Consider the following 18,635-nt stretch of genomic DNA (forward strand, 5'->3'; position numbering starts at 1 on the left):
GGGGGGGGGCTCGGCGGCAGTGGGGGGGGGCTCAGCGGGATCGGGAGCCTCGGCGGCGGTGGGGGGGGGGCTCGGCGGCAGTGGGGGGGGGCTCGGCGGGATCGGGAGTCTCGGCGGCAGTGGGGGGGGGGGCTCAGCGGGATCGGGAGCCTCGGCGGCGGTGGGGGGGGGCTCGGCGGCAGTGGGGGGGGGGGGCTCGGCGGCAGTGGGGGGGGGCTCGGCGGCAGTGGGGGGGGGGCTCGGCGGCAGTGGGGGGGGGGGGGGCTCGGCGGGATCGGGAGCCTCGGCGGCAGTTGGGGGGGGGGGCTCAGCGGGATCGGGAGCCTCGGCGGCGGTAGGGCCTCGCGAACGACCCGCGATCAATGGTCGATGAGCGTGAGGGGGGGAGGGCAAGACAATGGGGACACGCCGTGTTGGGGGGGTGGGGGCTCCAGTTTAGAATCCTCTGCCCAGGGGATAACTTTGTGCCCAAGTATGAAAGAGGAAAGTCTAGTTCAGGCGAGGGTACAATTCATTGCTTAAAGCTAGGAATCGTGCAAGTGTTATCTTACTTCTTCCAGGGAATCTTCGATAAAGAATGTTGTTTCGTTCAGCTTGGAGACCCAGCCTTGAAAACACAAACACCACAGTTCAGATAATATTTATACTCCACAACATCCAAATTGACAAAGTCCTTTGCAGTCAATTGTCTCTGCTGTCGGTACAGCTCAGAGTTAGACCAACAGTTACACTCGTGGAACACTGAATATAAAAACCTAAGGAAGAGGAGCAGGAGGAAGCCCTTTGGCCCTTGTATTGTTCTGCTCATCAATAAGATGATGATTCGCCCTTTACCTCAACATCCCGACTCACCCCATATCCCTTCAATTCCTTAATATCCAATCATTTGTTGCTGGACTGACAATATGTTTTTTGTGAGCATCATTATTGATGTGTTATTCAGATTTTGGTGGGAAAGGGTCACCTCATGGGTCATTGAGTACATCTACTCGAATATTAGCTTCATACATTGACAACTCATCCTTACTCTCTCTGTGATAATACATTTACATTTCAATTAATCCGTTCACAGGGGGCTGGGTATTGTGTGTTGATTGAGTAACTATCAAGCAATGGCACATTTTAATTCCACATTGTTGCTTTATCTCTCAAAAACAGAGAGTCATAGAGTCATGGAGAAAAGCACAGAAATGGTCCCTTTGGCCCACTCTGCCCATTTCCATCTTATTGCCCATCTATATTAACCGCATTAGGTGTGTATACTTCTGCACCTTGCCTATTTAATGTGCATCTCTTAAATGCAGTAACTCAGACTAAGTAAAGATGATGGATTTTGTTCTGTAAGCATATCTGTGAACTGGTTGGGTTCTGATAATAATCCAAATATTTCATGGTCTTCCTCACATTTAAAAAAAAACTCTCTTAAAGTTTTCTGTGCACCATGAAGAGGCTTGACTCAACTTCTCGGAGTACAGGTGTTGCTTCACAGTAAACATAATGACGTGATCAAGAGTTGGGTGGAAAGTTAAGAACAATAAAACATTAAAAGCTGTACACTCACAGTTTTCCACTGGCAAGTCCGGATCCACTGTGACTCCATTTGCTTCAGTCGTACTTGAAAGATAAGAATAGCAAACGATCAGAGCAGGTTACTTCATCACAGTCAAGAGGTCTAATCAGGAAAAACGAAAAGCAACTCTCCCATTTTTAAATTTTGATTTATTATCTTAATCCTTCTGCTTCCACTTTGAAGTAGCTGTGAATCCATTTATTTTATTAATATCAATATGTTTGTTAAAATAGAGGAGAGGTGTTTGATGTTAATGCGATATAAAGTAGTTTAAAGAATGGATGGCAATGTATCGTAGAAAGTTTGTAGGAAGGAACTGCAGAGGCTGGTTTAAATCGAAGATAGACACAAAATGCTTGTGTAACTCAACGGGACATGCAGCATCTCTAGAGAGAAGAAATGGGTGACGATTTGAGTCGAAGAAAGGGTCTCATAGAAAGTTGGCAGCTATAAAAATTAAACTGATAAACCAATGGAATATTATCATTAGCTTTTATAGCAATTGGATGGATTACAATCTTTCTGTTGCCAAATCTCTGATGAGAATGCATCTGGAACATTACATTCAGTTCTGGCACTGAATTGGAAAGGATATATTAGTCTTGGAGTCACGATCTCACAGACTGACATTGGAGAAAGAGGCAGGATGCATTAACTAGGTTTGATTTCTCTGAACTACTGAAGAATAAAGGGTGATCAATCTGAAAGGATTTGGTAGGCAGGGTGGGAGGAAGTCTTTTATATGGTGCGGCAGTCAATTTAACATCAGCTGAAATCTGAAAGAGTAGGCAGTGGGAATCTCAAAACATTTCTAAGATGATATCATTTGATGGAAAAAGAAACAGAAGACTACGGAAACAAAGCAATTAATTGAGTATTTTGTGAGAAAGTAGATTAATCGACAAATATTTGGGCTGATTTCCACACCTTAAGGCCCTTGATAAGATTATTTTCATTCCCAATAAAGGTAATGCAGCATGTTACATAGCATCTCATATTTCACTTGGGCAGCTTACACCAAGCAGTATTAAATATTGATTTCTCTAACTTCAAGTAACTCTTCCATCTCTCCTCTCTCCATCCCTCCCCCACCCAAGTCGTACCAACTTCAAAGTCGTCTTGTTGAGCCTCATTTTCGGTAACTCGTTTTCAATTAGCCGCGAGCCAACAATGGCCTTTCCTTTATCATCATTACTTTTTTTGCATGTCTTTCATTCATTTGTTCTATATCTTTCTACACAGTCTATATCTCGTTTCCCTTTTCCCTGACTCTCAGTCTGAAGAAGAGTCGCAACCAGAAATGTCACCCATTCCTTCTCTCCAGAGATGCTGTCTGACCCACTGAGTTACTCCAGCTTTTTGTGTCTGTCTTCTCTTAATTACCACACTGACTAAAAACACAGTTTTGTCACAATTTGGTGATATTAATCAATTTAGCACACCATTTACAATATGATAATTACATTTCAAGCATCTCTTCAGTTGGATTCTGACCACGAATCAGATATTTAAAGTACCAGCGGCCCATTTGGTATTTCAGGTGGCGATCCTTGGGTGCGCTTGTGTTTTGCCCCTTTGCCCTGGTCTCTCTCGTTCCCCAACATGTGATGTGCAGGTTTGCCAGTGAGTACATTGGTTGCAGCAGGGAGGCAGCAGGAATGCAAAGGAGATAGAGCAGTCCATATCGAAGAAGGGGCAGTTCAGTTGGGTGCAACAGTGCAGTGGTGAAGTAAAGGAGTAAAAGTACAGTCATGAAAATACCAATTGGTGACATGATGGTTCCATCAATGATTATTATGCCTAAAAAATAAAATAGATGGTTTTAGCACAAATTATGTTGACAATACAACACCCTTTAATTTAGGTACCAGCCCTTTATGAGATGTAACCTTTACTCTAGCCCAACACAACACACTTATTTTACTTACGTTATTTACACTCTTTTAATAAAATACAATCGGCTTCTGCGAAAAGCAATAATTTTATTGAATGACTGAGAGTTTGAAATAATAATGGACAGTTTTCCAGTAATACTCTCTATAGATTCACCTATTGACTCGTTAGACAATTTTATCCTTGGGTGGGAAATATTGGTAAAATTCATTGCCACAGAAGGCAGTGGAGGCCAAGTCAATGGATATTTCTAAGGCAGAGATAGACAGATTCTTGATTATCATATCATATCATATACATACAGCCGGAAACAGGCCTTTTCGGCCCTCCAAGTCCGTGCCGCCCAGTGATCCCCGTACATTAACACTATCCTACACCCACTAGGGACAATTTTTACATTTACCCAGCCAATTAACCTACATACCTGTACGTCTTTGGAGTGTGGGAGGAAACCGAAGATCTCGGAGTAAACCCACGCAGGTCACGGGGAGAACGTACAAACTCCTTACAGTGCAGCACCCGTAGTCAGGATCGAACCTGAGTCTCCGGCGCTGCATTCGCTGTAAAGCAGCAACTCTACCGCTGCGCTACCGTGCCGGGATCGCTGGTAGGTGAGGACTCAGTGGGCCAAAGGGCCTGTTTCCGCACTGTGTCTTGAAACTAAACTATGTACAATTCTTCTGTATTAATTTCTCCCTCCATTTCCACCTCCCTTCTCTTCTATAAGTGTTGAGTTGCTTATCTGTTGTCTGATGAAGCAAACGAACATGATGAAAATGAAAATAATGTGCAGACCAAAAGAAATACTCACTGAAAGTGGTGCAAACTCCTTCAATCATCACCAGGATATAAATAACAGTGAAGACTACTGTAACTGTGATCTGAGTGTCGGGTGATACCGTATGACAGATAATGAAGTAAATTAATGGAGAGATTATTGAAACGACCAGGCACCAGTTGTAATCCCAGCCAGTGAAGAACGACAGAGCAGCTGTAAATGAATAAATAACAATTTGTTTGGTTTATTCAGAGGTCCATTAAAACATGCGCTGTTGTACAGAACAAAACTAATTGCAATGATCCTGTTTTTGTGACTGGTGTTTTACCTGTCATCAGAAAGCAGACGGTAGTTGGCCCCACAAGAGTTGCCATCGTGTAGAAGATCTGGTAGAGGAGAAATGGTTTTGAAATGGATGGGTTTTTCCTTGAAGTTTCAAATCCATTACCCAACAACTCAATGGTATTTGCTATTTTTGATGGGTACCAGCGTCGACGTTGATTGAAGAACTCCTTGAAGTCCACAGGGGCTTTGGTGTAGGAGTCAGATCCTGCACAGTATTCGATTCTCCAGCCTTGCTGTATTAGCAGGAGGGTAAGCCAACAGTCTTCACCTGCAAAGTATATTCCGATGTCACTTTATACTTAGTGAGCTATAGGCATTGTCAGGTCGAAACACAGGCCAACAAGGCATTAAGAAGCTCCACACTGACCAGCACTGCAAACAAAACAGTTAATTCTATTCAATAAGTAAACAGGGTGCGCTGCAAATACTTAGCAGATCAGGCAATATATGTGGAGGGAAAGATGAGATTCTTGTTTTAATTCAATCACTAGCAAAAAAATAGAAATGGAAACAATTATAAAATGGAGAGGATGGGGCGGAGAGATGGAAAGAACTAAAAGACAGATCTGTAATAGATTGGAAGGGCATCAAAATTTACGAGTCCTGTTGTGAATGATAGTGAAAAAATGCCAGATGACAATTTTTGGTGTAAATTAGAGAAGTGATGATGCTGTTCAGAGTTAATATTATTTTTCTGTAAAGAAAAACAAAGTGCTGGAGTAACTCAGTGGGTCAGACAGCATCTGTGAAGGGAATGTATAAGTGACGTTTGGGGTCGGGACCCTTACATTCTGGACAGCGAACAGTAACTACGCTTTCTGACGAGGAGTTATTCTTCATTGGAGGTTTAATTTAGTTTAGAGGGTCAGTGCGGAAACAGGCCCTTCGGCCCACCGGGTCCGTGCCGCCCAGCGATCCCCACTTATTGACACTATCCTACACCCACTAGGGACAATTTTTATATTTACCAAGCCAATTAACCTACAAACCTGTACGTCTTTGGAGTGTGGGAGGAAACCGAAGATCTCGGAGAAAACCCACGCAGGTCACGGGGAGAACGTACAAACTCCGTACAGACAGCACCTGTAGTTAGGATGGAACCCGGGTCTCCGGCGCTGCATTCGCTGTAAGGCAGCAACTCTACCGCTGCACCACCGTGACCATAGGTGTAGAGTTGGTCTGAACATCATCAATAATAGTCTTAGTAAGTGAAGTCTGGCTTGTGCACCAATTTTCCAGCAAAGGGAATTTCAAGAAGGCATGGCCAACCTTTGCAACATTTCAATTTAACTATCGTTGTTTTTGCATGTTAAAGTCATCAATCTATAACATTGCAATGAACAGTGAAGACCCATCATACAGTTTAATTTCCACCGTCAGTGGAGGAATGGCCATTGAAAGATTCATCTCCGCTGTAATGGCAACTTCCAGACTTATTCAATAAATTCTTTTCTAATTGTCATTACTACACAGGGAGTCGGAGTGAACATATGCAAACCTAACAGAACAGCTCTTCCAGTCGTTTTTCCTGTTTAATTCGTTGTTTATTGAAGTAGTTGTACAAACAAGGAGATGAACATACCAGGCTGTACTTTGCATACAAGTCGTAGCTGGCTGCTGTGACCCTGGTCTGGTCCCAGGTCTCCAGGTCTGTTCTCCCATCTGCTCACATGTCTGGTAAGAAGTGTATACTCTCCCTCCCTGTATCTGGCCATTTCTAGTCACTATACCCATACATATACACCACCCTGTTTGTCTAATGACCGTCCCCAAGTATTCAAAATAATACGGCAAGATATATCTGGACAAAACAATATAATATGCTAACAGTAGCTAGTTTAAACATAAATGGCTTCAACACCCAGTTTAGAACAATATTGTCAGAGTTTGGCAAGTATTTGTAATTATACACTGATAGTAAGTGTCCCTCAGTTATACACCTCCAGTACTTTGAAAGAACAAAGCGGAAGACTTTGCCTGACTAAAGTCTTCAAGTTCCAATATTTGAAGTCTTCTCCCTTGTGCCTTCAGGCCTAGGTGTAGGACTGAACTGCAGATGCCAGTTTACATCAAAGATAGACACAAAATGCTGGAGTAACTCAGTGGGACAGGCAGCATCTCTGGATTGAAGGAATGGGTAACATTTCGGGTCGAGACTCTTATTCAGACATGTCTCGACCTGAAACGTCACCCATTCCTTCTATCCAGATTGCTGCCTGTCCCGCTGAGTTACTCCAGCATTTAGTGTCTACCCTCAAACTGATAGTTGTACAGCGTACACTGACTGTGGGTGGCCGACACACATTTACCTTGATCATACTGTAGAAGCTCCATTGCGTTTGTGGGCTTCATTGCATACTTTTTGATAACATTGTTGTCCATTAAAGCCGCCGCTCTGAACAAGCTGAAACAACCAGGACTGCACAGCACAGAGCCCAACACGTGCTCAGCTGTCTTGTGGAGCCAGTGGCTGATGGCATATTCAAACTTCTGATACCACACTATCGGACCTATGACGCAGAAAAAAGTATTTTAAAATAGAAGTAACCATATATATAGGATGGAGTCTGTGTGTGGCTTCATTAACCTATTGCTCAAACGTCATTCATTTTAAAACTGTCCACACTGGATCTCAGATTCCTGTGCTCTGAGAATCTCCAGCCACATGTTGACAGCAACACCTGTTTTTACATCTATTCTACATTATCCTTGATCCCCATCCCCTTTGATGCCTCATGCTCACACCTTACACTTCCTTATCTCTGCGTCTCCCTCTCACCTAACTCTCAGCCTGAAGAAAGGTCTTGACCCAAAACGTCACCCATTCCTTCTCTCCAGAGATGCTGCCTGTCTCGCTGAGTTACTCCAGCATTTTATGTCTGTTTTCGGTGTAAACCAGCATCTGCCGTTCCTTCCTGCACACCTGTCATTATAACGGGACTTCTATTGTTAAAAGAGCTTATGATCACTTTGTCTTGTTTATGGTATTCTCAAAGTGGTAATATACAGTAGTCCTGTCATGTTGAATACATAAGATGGAATTTGTTTTATCTTCCATCCTAAATCAGGGATAAAATTGCAAAATATGACAGGTCATTAAAACTGAAATGAGAACAGAGAATGTTGGAAATGCTCAAAGGTGCCATGAATGCTGACCCCAGTTTCTGCGTCCGAACAGTCGATGCCCAAATACCTGAAAGAGGGCAGCTTCTTCCCTCTTGTCTCCTGTTTTCTCCACCCATTCTGAGAAAGGTCTGAACTCTGCCCCCTCCTGGCCACTGACTGCTGTGCGGCTGCTTTAATCCTGCTCCTAACATAGATCCGATGGAGTCAACATCTACAAGCTCATTTTCCCAATCCGATGACCATGATCTGTGCGACTGAATGTCCGTGAGACCATTAAATCAATCGTGATCCAGATGTTTCTGACTGGACTAGCTTATCTACTGGTTTAGTTGAGTTTAGAGATACAGCACGGAAACAGGCCCTTCATCCCACCGGGTCCGTGCTGACCAGCGATCCCCGCACATTAACACGGTGCTACACCCACTAGGGATAATCTTTACATTTACCAAGCCAATTAACCTACAAACCTGTACGTCTTTGGAATGTGGGATGAAACCGAAGATCTCGGAGAAAACCCAGGCGGTCATGGAGAGAACGTACAAACTCCATACAGGCCGAACCCGTAGTCGGGATCGAACCCGGGTCTCCGGCGCTGCATTCGCTATAAGGCAGCAACTCTACCACTGGGTCACCTTCAGGCAACATTGGGAGTGAGGTGTAGTTTAGTTTTGTCACCTGGAAGGGCTGCTGTGGACTCTGGACAGGTGGGAGATGAGTTGTAGTGACAGGTGTTACTTCTCCTAGGGGTTGCAGGGGCAGGTACCAGGGCAGAGGGTGGTTCAGGTGGACGGGATGAGTGAACCAAAATGTCTTCCCCTTGCAACAGCAGGAGAAGCAATACCTAGTGGCATGTCCCTGTGCAAGGGCACTCACACAGAAAGGCTGTGGAGGCCGTCCATGGATATTTCTAACACCATTTTCATCCAATTTCCATTCAATCATGGCTGATCTATCTCTCCCTCCGAACCCCATTCTCCTGCCTTCTCCCCATTACCCCGGACACCTGTACTAAAATTTAAATTGAAGGTAGACACAAAATGCTGGAGTAACTCAGAGGGTCAGGCAGCATCTCAGGAGAGAAGGAATGGGTGACGTTTCGGGTCAAGACCCTTCTTCAGACTGATGTCAGGGGAGGGGACGGCTCAAAAAAAGGATGTAGTTGGAGACAGGAAGACAGTGGGAGAACTGGGAAGGGGGAGAGGAGAGGGACAGAGGAGCTATCTAAATTAGAGAAATCAATGTTCATATCGCTGGGGTGTAAGCTGCCCAAGCGAAATATGAGTTGTTTGCAGTGGGCCTCACTATGACACTGGAGGAGGCCCATGACAGAAAGGTCCATTGACGGCCTCCACAGCCTTCTGTGGCAAAGAACTCCACAGATTCACCACCCTCTGACTAAAGAAATTCCTCCTCATCTCCTTCCGAAAGGAACGTCCTATAATTCTGAGGCTATGATCTCTGGTCCTAGACTCTCCCACTAGTAAGGTGTGAGGCCTCATGCAATCTGTGGTCGTGTTAATGACGCCTCCTACCGATTCCAGTTGGGTGTACCCGTCCACAAACTGCTCCAACTCCAGGGTATCTCCTCAGTCTGTCGATCAGTAGAGTTATGGCAGACGGCTGGAATTCTGTGTCTCCATCCAGAGTCAGAATGTACGTGTTCTTTTTCTCAGTCTGTGAAGTGGAAGAGAGTTGAGTTTTGCTCCGTGCGGAGTTCAGTCTCCTGTGTTCACCCGCCAGCATTCACACCCTACTCACCTCCAGCCTTGAATGGATTTTGGTTCCATCTTCTGGATGCAGCTGTGGGCAGACTAAGTGCTTCCTGTGCAGTCTCCAGCCCAGCAGATAGTACATGCACATCACCTGCACACAAAACATGCCGGTTAAAGATTTGGGATAAGGACAGATTGAACCAGAAAGATGAATAAGCTGCCACTATGACCGCCGTTACATGAAAGGCTTGTGAGGTAAGAGGTTGCATTTAACATGAACGAAAGGTGGTGGGGTGAGAGTGAATAGTTTTTAACTAATAAGGAGATTTCAAAACTATCAACGACTACTTCAACAAAGAATATGGTTTTCGATTGCATTTCAAGTCAAATTTCACCAGATTGAGCATTAGAAGATAACATTTAGGCATATTGTTTAACACCTATCCCTCAAAATATGTTTCATAGGGGACACTCAAAGGTGTGACTCGGCTGTTCACAATCAACAGCCTCAATTTATTGCTGATGACACAGACTCTGCCCCTCAAATCTGGAGAGATTTGGCTGCCAGGTAGAAACTCTCTACTGTTTAAATTCCCACAATTGTGGTCCTCATTGGGGTTTGGAGTTGACATGTTGGCTAATTCATTGGTACTTGTTGGGCCTACCTAATGCTCAGACTGGGTTTGAGGTCTGTTCCTTAAAGGGATGCAAGCACTTTGCAAAAATATTCCCGAGTTTCCCTTTGAGGGCACTATCCAGAAATTTTCAAAGTAAGTGCTCAGATCCCAGGCCACGGAGATAAATGCTGAGGGGAGTGTAGGATGGAACTGTAGATGCTGGTTTACACCGAAGATAGACACAAAATGCTGGAGTAACTCAGCGGGACAGGCATTGTCTCTGGAGACAAGGAATGGGTGACGTTTCAGGTGTGAAGAAGAGTCTCGACCTGAAACGTAACCCATTTCTTCTCTCTAGAGGTGCTGCCTGTGCCGCTGAGTTACTCCAGCATTTTGGCTCTATCTTTGAGATAAATGTCTGATTGTTTCATGACAGCAAAGCAAAGTTTTACATCGAACCTGTGACCATCTTTTCCGGGTTAGGACAATCTGTGTGTCTTTCAGGTGGACGTGTAGATCATTTCCACAAGGTAAGGTGTAGCAAAGTTTCCCTCCGTAGGGAGTGGTAATCACTTTCCTTCCTGAAGCACAACTTTCACCTTCACCCAAAGAGTCGCTGTAAGTATATGTCTGAAATATTCTAAAGCACAGAGATGCTGTTAATCACAAGGGTAAATGGTATCTCTCCCGCTCCCATTTAGCCCATCAAGTCTACTCCGCCATTCAATCATGGCTGATCTATCTCTCCCTCCTATCCCCATTCTCCTGCCTTCTCCCCATCACCCCTGACACCCATTACATTGCATTCATTTGCAACTCATTGGATTCTGGTTCTAAAGTCAAGTTTTCCGCAAGCTCTTGCAAATCTGAAGCAGAAGAGAAGCATTGTTTCCATACCTGTACGTTTCATCCATGGCACTGATAAATGTCTGGACATAATCATTGACAACTCTCTTCTTGGTGCCTGCCTCCCTGTCTGCAACATTCCAGAAGGCATCATCAAACATGACGTGGACTTCAAAGTCAAAGCTGTCATCACTTTTATCCAAAGTCTTCCAGCGCTTTTCCCTGAACCTGTCCAACCTGTTGGTGGGGAAAGAAATGGAGTCACGAACTGTCAGGCCCCTGAGAGAAGCAACAAGTGTGAAATGGGAGGAGAGCAGCTGTCCAAAGCCTGACTATGGCTGTGCTGTGTGAACTAAGTCTGCAGCGTTTAAATGTGGCAATTGTATTCAACAACATCATTTAATTCCCATTTATGTACTGTACAAAATATAAGGACCGAACAAAGGTGGACCCGGCGTGGGGGGGCTGCAGTGCGTGGGGGGGGGGGGTGAGGGGAGAACGAAGGGGTACCTGGTGAGGAAACTTTGTAACTTTGTCAGCGCCCTTTACGTGGTGACTATTTGCATACCTTGGGTATGCAAGCAAAACATTTCACTGTGACTTGTAACATGTGACAATAAAGCATTCATTCATTAACATATTAGATAAACAGATACCTCATCACGTACCTGAACAATGAAGATATTAAATGTAGCATTTCTTCCTCTGTTTCATGCCACAAGGTAGCACAAATGTAAATTGTCAGATTTTCTCTTCTACTTTTCCTGCTAAATAAAATAATTTCCCAATGAAACAGATGCAGGGGATTTTGACTTTTCCCCGTCATCGTGGTGGGTCAACAAATCCACAGACCAGTACTGTTAAAAATGGTTTGATTTATCCCAAATATGTTTTGGTTAAACTTTTGAATAAAAAAGAACAAAAATTATGGCAATTTAGGATCCCCAACATTCTTGATGCAGCCCATGGTATCAGTACCTTGGATCGCTTTCCTCTGTGCATTGTGGACTGATGTGAAGTCTTTTGTTCAGCGGCATGGATTGTTCCAAGAAGGCAGCTTCGTACATTCTACGCACAAACGTCTCTGATGTCCGCTGTATTCTGTTGACGTTCTGGGTCCACACGTAGATTGTTGTGAGAATGAGTCCAACCCACCAGCATGCCCCGGCAGCTCCCACTAAACTCACACTGAGCAGATTGACGATATCTCCCTGGTTGCAGATGTTGCCAATGATTTCTGAATAAAGGATCTCTACATTAGGTGCATTACTTGCAACACCAATGGAATTGGCACAGAAAGCTGTGAGATTCAAATTGTTGTTTGTCTGCAGAAACTCATTGTAATGAACTCTAAACACTGCCAGGAAAGCAGCCAGCACCACGGGAGTATTGAGGATCAAAGGAAGACCAAAGCTTCGCTTCACTGCATGGATCTTACACGCAACGCCCCCAAGCCAGGAACACAGCACCGATGCCCCAGCCTGCACCCCCAGAAGGCCCAGGATTATTCTGAGTTCATGAGATGCAACATCAGTGATACTTGCCCACTCCAGCCCCCGAAGAGGAATCAAAGCTCCCACAACACAGGCAGTAACAAGAATCCTCACTACACTCATGCACAGGCTGGACACGTTCCTGCATTTATCCACATCAAATCTCAGACGTCTAAATACTGGATGCTTCCAGTTGGAGATGAAGTTTTCCCACCAGGTTAGGGAAGTTAAAACTGAGAATAAAATGACAAGACCCAAGTACATCCCATCATGTTTCTTAAGGTAAAACATCTGGACAAAGAGAAAGAGACCATAGCCACCCAAGAGAATGAGGAGCCCGACCAGAGGTGCTGCAACTTGGAACCGATGGCTGACGTTCAGAGAGATCACTTGTAGAATGGATGGGATGAGACAAACACTGTTGGAAATGAACACGATTGTCAGCATGTCATATTGGGGAAGGCTGATGACAACCAGTGATGCCGTACCAAACGATGCAACTGCTTCCAACAGGCACACCTGGAAGAAAAGCAAGGGGCTGTTAGACGTCCGATGAAGAGAATCATAATGATCAGTAGCTCGCTTGGACTGTCCAGATAAGCACATGTGTTTGCAGCCTTGTCATTTGCTTGGCTTGGCTTGGTGGTGGGGGGGAGCTTGTGCACTGAATGTGAAGATCTTCATGTCAAGCCCCACTCCAGAGATCTGTGTGTATGTGTGATTCTGACCAATACTTCACGGTTGTGCAGAATCATTAAACCCCGGTCCTCTCAACTATCTAACGGTTAGTGAAATCCTCCCTGGTGTTTTGAGCTAATTAATTCTACCCAAACTTCCCACAGCATAGAAGGGACAAAGTTTGAACTTTTTTTCGTCTTCCATCACAGTGAGGAATGTGGAGGAGTCACTGTGGTGGATGTTCGTGTTAAAATGTATTTTGTGTGTTCTGTTGCTTTTTATTGGTATGACTGTATGGCAAATGAAATTCCTCGTATGTTGCAAAACATAGAAACATAGAAAGTAGGTGCAGGAGTAGGCCATTCGGCCCTTCGAGCCTGCACCGCCATTCAATATGACCAAGGCTGATCATCCAACTCAGTATCCCGTACCTGCCTTCTCTCCATACCCCCTGATCCCTTTAGCCACAAGGGCCACATCTAACTCCCTCTTAAATATAGCCAATGAACTGGCCTCAACTACCTTCTGTGGCAGAGAATTCCACAGATTCACCACTCTCTGTGTGAATCTTGGCTAATAAAGTGTGATTATGAGCACAAATATCTCTGCAGAAGTGTCCATTTATATTTCACTTCATAGAATAACAACTTCTTCTCTGCCTTTAAAGTGTTGAGGCTTGCAATATTCAACAAGCGCTGGACCTCAACAGCCCTCCACCCTCCCTATCCCCTTCATTTCCCCCTGGTCCCAACATCTGCCTCCAGTCTCACGCTTTGCCGTGCCTTCACCAGCTCCTCTCACCTTCCCCTCTTTTCTAAAACTTGCCACAGGTTGCCCAATGCATCCGTGATCAGGCTGCTTGCAGAGAGCATCGCTTCTGGGCGGAGTGAGTGTTTCCACAGGCATTTTGCGGCTGTCAAGATGCTGGGAATGATCAATACGCAGCCAAGGATCAGGTGACTGAAGGGCTTGTTGGAAAACTGGACAGAACCGTCACCTGCGGCCGAAATCAGCAGCAAAAGAGAAGCCTGGAGAGAACACAACAGTGCATTCGTCAGCAGACCCGCATTAAATGGGAGTTATAGCAATATTAATCAGACCCCTTATCACTAGGAATATATATAAACCTCATCACTGCAGGAAATCCATGGCCGCTGTCTGGGCCCAACCTTCTTCATCTGCAGCACAAAAAAAACATTGAATTGAAGCCATTGAAGGGGCGGCACGGTGGCGCAGCGGTAGAGTTGCTGCCTTACAGCGAATGCAGCGCCAGAGACCCGGGTTCGATCCCGACTACGGGTGCTGTCTGTACGGAGTTTGCACATTCTCCCCGTGAGCTGCGTGGGTTTTCTCCGAGATCTTCGGTTTCCTCCCACACTCCAAAGACGTGCCGGTTCGTAGGTTAATTGACTGGGTAAATGTAAAAAATGTCCCTAGAGTGTGTAGGATAGTGCTAATGTGCGGGGATCGCTGGTCGGCGCGGACCCGGTGGGCCGAAGGGCCTGTTTACGCGCTGTACCTCTAAATCTAAACTAAATATTGGAATTAGTATTGGCATATTTTATGTATATTGAATATTTGTATTGGTTTATTATTGCCGTATGCATCAAGATGTGGTTGAAAACTATGGGTTTCGCTGTCCAGGCAAATCGTACCATACTTGAGTATAACAGATAGTGCAAAAAGAGCTCCAGAGAAAGTGCTTGTAAAGAAAAGTGCAATGAGATAGATTGGAAGATCAGGAATTCATCCTCAGTTTGTTTGGGGTCGGTTCATTGCTCTGATAACAGGAGGGAAGAAGTAGGTACTACCTGGTTTCAAACTTTCTGCCCGACAAGAGACGGTAGAAAAGAGGGAATGATAGGAGTGTGAGCGGTTCTTAATTATGTTGGCTGGTTTCATGAGGCAATGTGAAATAGATTGAGTCAATGGTTCATTTGTGTGATGGACTGGGTTGTGTTCTCTGTCATTTCTTGCAATCTTAGGCAGAGCAGATGCCATACAGTGGAGTGATGCACCCAAATAGAATGCTTTCCTCTGTGCATCAGTAGAAATTGGTAAGACATGTAAGAAATTGGTGGTATCACAAAATGCTGAAGTAACTCAGCAGGTCAGGCAGCATCTAGGAGAGAGGGAATGGGTGACATTTCGGGTCGAGACCCTTCCTCAGACTGATGTCAGGGGGGGCAGGACAAAGAAAGGATATAGGTGGAGACAGGAAGAGAGTGGGAGAACTGGGATGGGGAGGGGGGGGAGGGGGGGAAAAGAGAGAGACAGCGGAACTATCTAAAGTTGGAGAAGTCAATGTTCATACCGCTGGGCTGCAAGCTGCCCAAGCGATATATGAGGTGCTGTTCCTTCAATTTCCGGTGGGCCTCGCTATGGCACTGGAGGAGGCCCATGACAGAAAGGTCAGACTGGGAGTGGGAGGGGGAGTTGAAGTGCTCAGCCACCGGGAGATCAGGTTGGTTAAGGCAGAGTGAGCGAAGTAAGAAATTGGTGATGCATGTCAAATTTCCGTAGCCTTTTGAGAGAGTAGAGGCATCAATGTGGTTGGGCCATCGAGTTACATGTAGGAACTCAACGCTATCGACCATCTCATTTTTTACATCGAAAAATGTATTCAATTATTAAAAATAATATTTACAATACAACAAATCAAAACAGAACCCACCGCCATAATACAAGACAAACAAATATACTAAATGAACTACTATACAACTATCTTACACTCCTTGTCAAGGATGCATTCAACCCCCCCTGCGGTGTCCACCGGTCCTGGAAATCCCCCAGGGTGCCCCTGGACAGCGCGTAGTCCCTCTCCAACACCACCCGGGTGCGGACGTAGCCCCGGAAAAGGGGCAGGCAGCCGACTCGGGCAGAGCTCTCTTCCGCCTGGCGCCCTATCTCGCGGTTGGCCAGCTTGGCCAGGCCTAGGAGCAACCCAACCAGGACATCTTCGGCCCTACCCTCTCCTCTATCCACAGGGTGTCCAAAGATGAGGATGGTGGGTGAGAAAAGCAGCTCGAAGGCAAGGAGCAGCCCCTTTAACCATCTCCACTTCAGTATCATTGATACAGGCCTGGGTGCATCTCTGCTTGCCCCAAATTTGTTTTCCTAACATTGCGGGGATGTTTGTCATCCTGACTCTGTGCTACTAAGTCCCTATCCTTTCCTGTACTGCATCTTGTCATCGTTTGAGATCTGAATCACCCATTTCGGTGATTCAGCATAGAAACATGTCCTTCAGCCCACAAGTCCATGCCAACCATCAAATGCACATTCGCACTCATTCTACACCAAATCCTTTGGCTTGGGGTGTAAACAATTGTCCCCGGTATGTGTAGGGTAGTGTTAATGTCCGGGGATCGCTGGGCGGTGCGGACTCCGTGGGCCAAAGGGCCTATTTCCGTGCTGTGTCTCTAAACTAAACTAAAATAAATTTACCTTTTCTTTGTAGATAGTAGACTCTATTTGAAAAATATCACAAGAGAAATATTTCAAAGAGCAGCCAACTTGCCCTGCTAAGGAAGGCGAGACCCAGAACGAGGAGTCCAAGGCTGAACCAGCAAAGGAACTTCACTACTCCCATCAACGCCGTTTGACTTTCCTCTTCATCCCAGACTTTATGCAGCTTAAACGAGTCCCAAGTAGGCCTGTTTAAAAACAAAGTTCTCCTTTTAATGGTTGTATTTCAATACATCTAATACAAGTAGCTACTGAGGATTCAGATTATTGTGTGGGCGGGGGATGCAGGAGTCAGGAGGACTCGGGTGCTGATGTTGAGGCCTGAAGTACAAAGTCTAATCTGATCGTTCTCGATGGTGACCGGGCTCAGTGGACGATGGAGGAAGCACCACATGTCCATCTATTCTGTGGTGATATAAGGTCATGTGCTTGGTGCAGAATTAGGCCATTCGGCCCATCAGGTCTACCCCGTCATTCGATTATGGCTGATCTATCTCTCCCTCCTAACTCGATTTCCTGCCTTCTCCCCGTAACCTCTGACCCCCTTACTAATCAAGAATCCATCTACAGTTTCTCTGCCTTAAAAATATCCAATGACAGTCTCCACAGCCTTCTGTTGCATAGAATTCCACAGATTCACCACCCTTTGATTAAAGAAATCCCCCCCCCCATCTCTTTCCTAAAGGAACGTCCTTTCGGTCAATATTGCAAATCGAATGGAACTTAGTTGCGTTGCAAGATCAGGGTATGAGTTTGTGTTTTGGAAACTTTTCGTTTGCTTACAGAGGTCCTAATGGATTTACAGGGATGAAGTCTTCATTAATACAATGAGTCATTGTCCATATATATTCCATATTATCGAAAGAATAATTATTTTATTTGCGTCTAAACATAGAACGTAGACCAATACAGCACAGGAGCAAGCAGGCCCTTTGGTCCACAATGTCTGTGGCGAACATGATGGTTAAATATTGGGAGTTAGATAGAGGTCTTAGGGCTAACAGAATCATGGGATATGAGAGAAAGCAGGAACAGGGTACTGATTTTGGATGATCGGCCATGATTATATTGAATGGCGGTAATGGCTCGACGAGCCGAATGGTCTACTCCTGCACCTATTTTCTATATTTCTATGTTTCTATGATGCCAAGTTCCTTTCACTGCATGTGATCCTAAATTGCCCTCCATATTCATGTGCCTGTATATCTGGTGTCGCTCAAAGCCCCTATAATCAACAGAACCATGTTTGAGATGTATTATAAAGTCACGTGCATTTTGTAGGGCGTTGCAGTTCTGTGACTATCCCGGGAATTGTTTTCTCTGCGTGGGTTTCCTCGAGTTATTTCGAAACTGCCTGCAACACCCTTCAGTTTCAGCACATCAGCTGTTGTTCTGATCACCCAGCCATTTGCCCATCTGATCAGACATTTCTAATAATAAATGTCTGGTTTTCTGGCAGTTTGTCTGCAACATAATTGTTGCAGCTGATGGAATCTTGGAAGACATCCAGGAGAGAGGTGGTTGTTTTGAACAGCAGTGACATTTGTTATTCCGGTAAGGCCTCATAATGCTGCCACATACACCCATCTGGAATGTGCAACTCTTAACTCTTTTGTCTCACACCCTCTGTCTTTCCAGCCCTGGCCTTTGTTCAACCACCTGCCTGTTAAAATGCCCTCCCCACCTGTATCGACCAGGCTTTATCGTGCCACCTCCTCTCTTCCAGCTTCCTTTCCATTCCCCACCCACCCATCATCAGAAGGGTCCAGCCCTAAATGTGATCTATCCATGTTCTCCAGAGATGCTGCCTGACCCACTAAGTTGCTGCAGCACTTGTAGGCACGTGTCCTCTGTTCTAAACTAGTACCTGCAGTTCCTTGTTTCTGTCCTACAACCTAACTTCTCTCGTGACGAGCGAGGGTGGCTCCAATTTGTAGACCATGTCCCCAGCCCTAGTGTGAGCACCCAGCTGAAATAGTTTTTACCAGTTCTCCTCAACATTTTGACACACACCATTCCCTTACGTTCTCAAATTCTGCAGAGTTTAATCTCAGTGATCTTTTCATTGTTTAGCTGATATGCGAAACAATGCAACCCTGTCTATCATGC

The 18,635-nt window shown here is 45.2% G+C and overlaps 1 protein-coding gene and 1 long non-coding RNA gene across 2 annotated transcripts in view; both read right to left on the reverse strand.

Moving 5' to 3' along the window:
• Positions 1-561: 561 nt before the first annotated feature.
• Positions 562-3,142, reverse strand: LOC144596891 (uncharacterized). The gene is made up of 3 exons (XR_013547658.1): positions 3,034-3,142; positions 1,562-1,614; positions 562-607 (listed from the first exon to the last, which is right to left on the reverse strand). It is a non-coding gene; the product is annotated as an uncharacterized LOC144596891 (long non-coding RNA).
• A 357-nt stretch (positions 3,143-3,499) lies between these two features.
• The window catches only part of LOC144596876 (chitin synthase-like), a 50,018-nt gene continuing 34,882 nt past the window's right edge, over positions 3,500-18,635 (reverse strand). Inside the window, 9 exon segments of the mRNA XM_078405740.1 lie at positions 3,500-3,534; positions 4,275-4,454; positions 4,570-4,854; positions 6,896-7,096; positions 9,245-9,575; positions 10,501-10,681; positions 10,939-11,124; positions 11,866-12,899; positions 14,000-14,086. Of these exon segments, the coding sequence (XP_078261866.1) occupies positions 3,500-3,534; positions 4,275-4,454; positions 4,570-4,854; positions 6,896-7,096; positions 9,245-9,575; positions 10,501-10,681; positions 10,939-11,124; positions 11,866-12,899; positions 14,000-14,086 (2,520 nt within the window).

This window comes from Rhinoraja longicauda, chromosome 9 (assembly GCF_053455715.1).
Source record: "Rhinoraja longicauda isolate Sanriku21f chromosome 9, sRhiLon1.1, whole genome shotgun sequence".
NCBI classification, from domain to species: domain Eukaryota; kingdom Metazoa; phylum Chordata; class Chondrichthyes; order Rajiformes; family Arhynchobatidae; genus Rhinoraja; species Rhinoraja longicauda.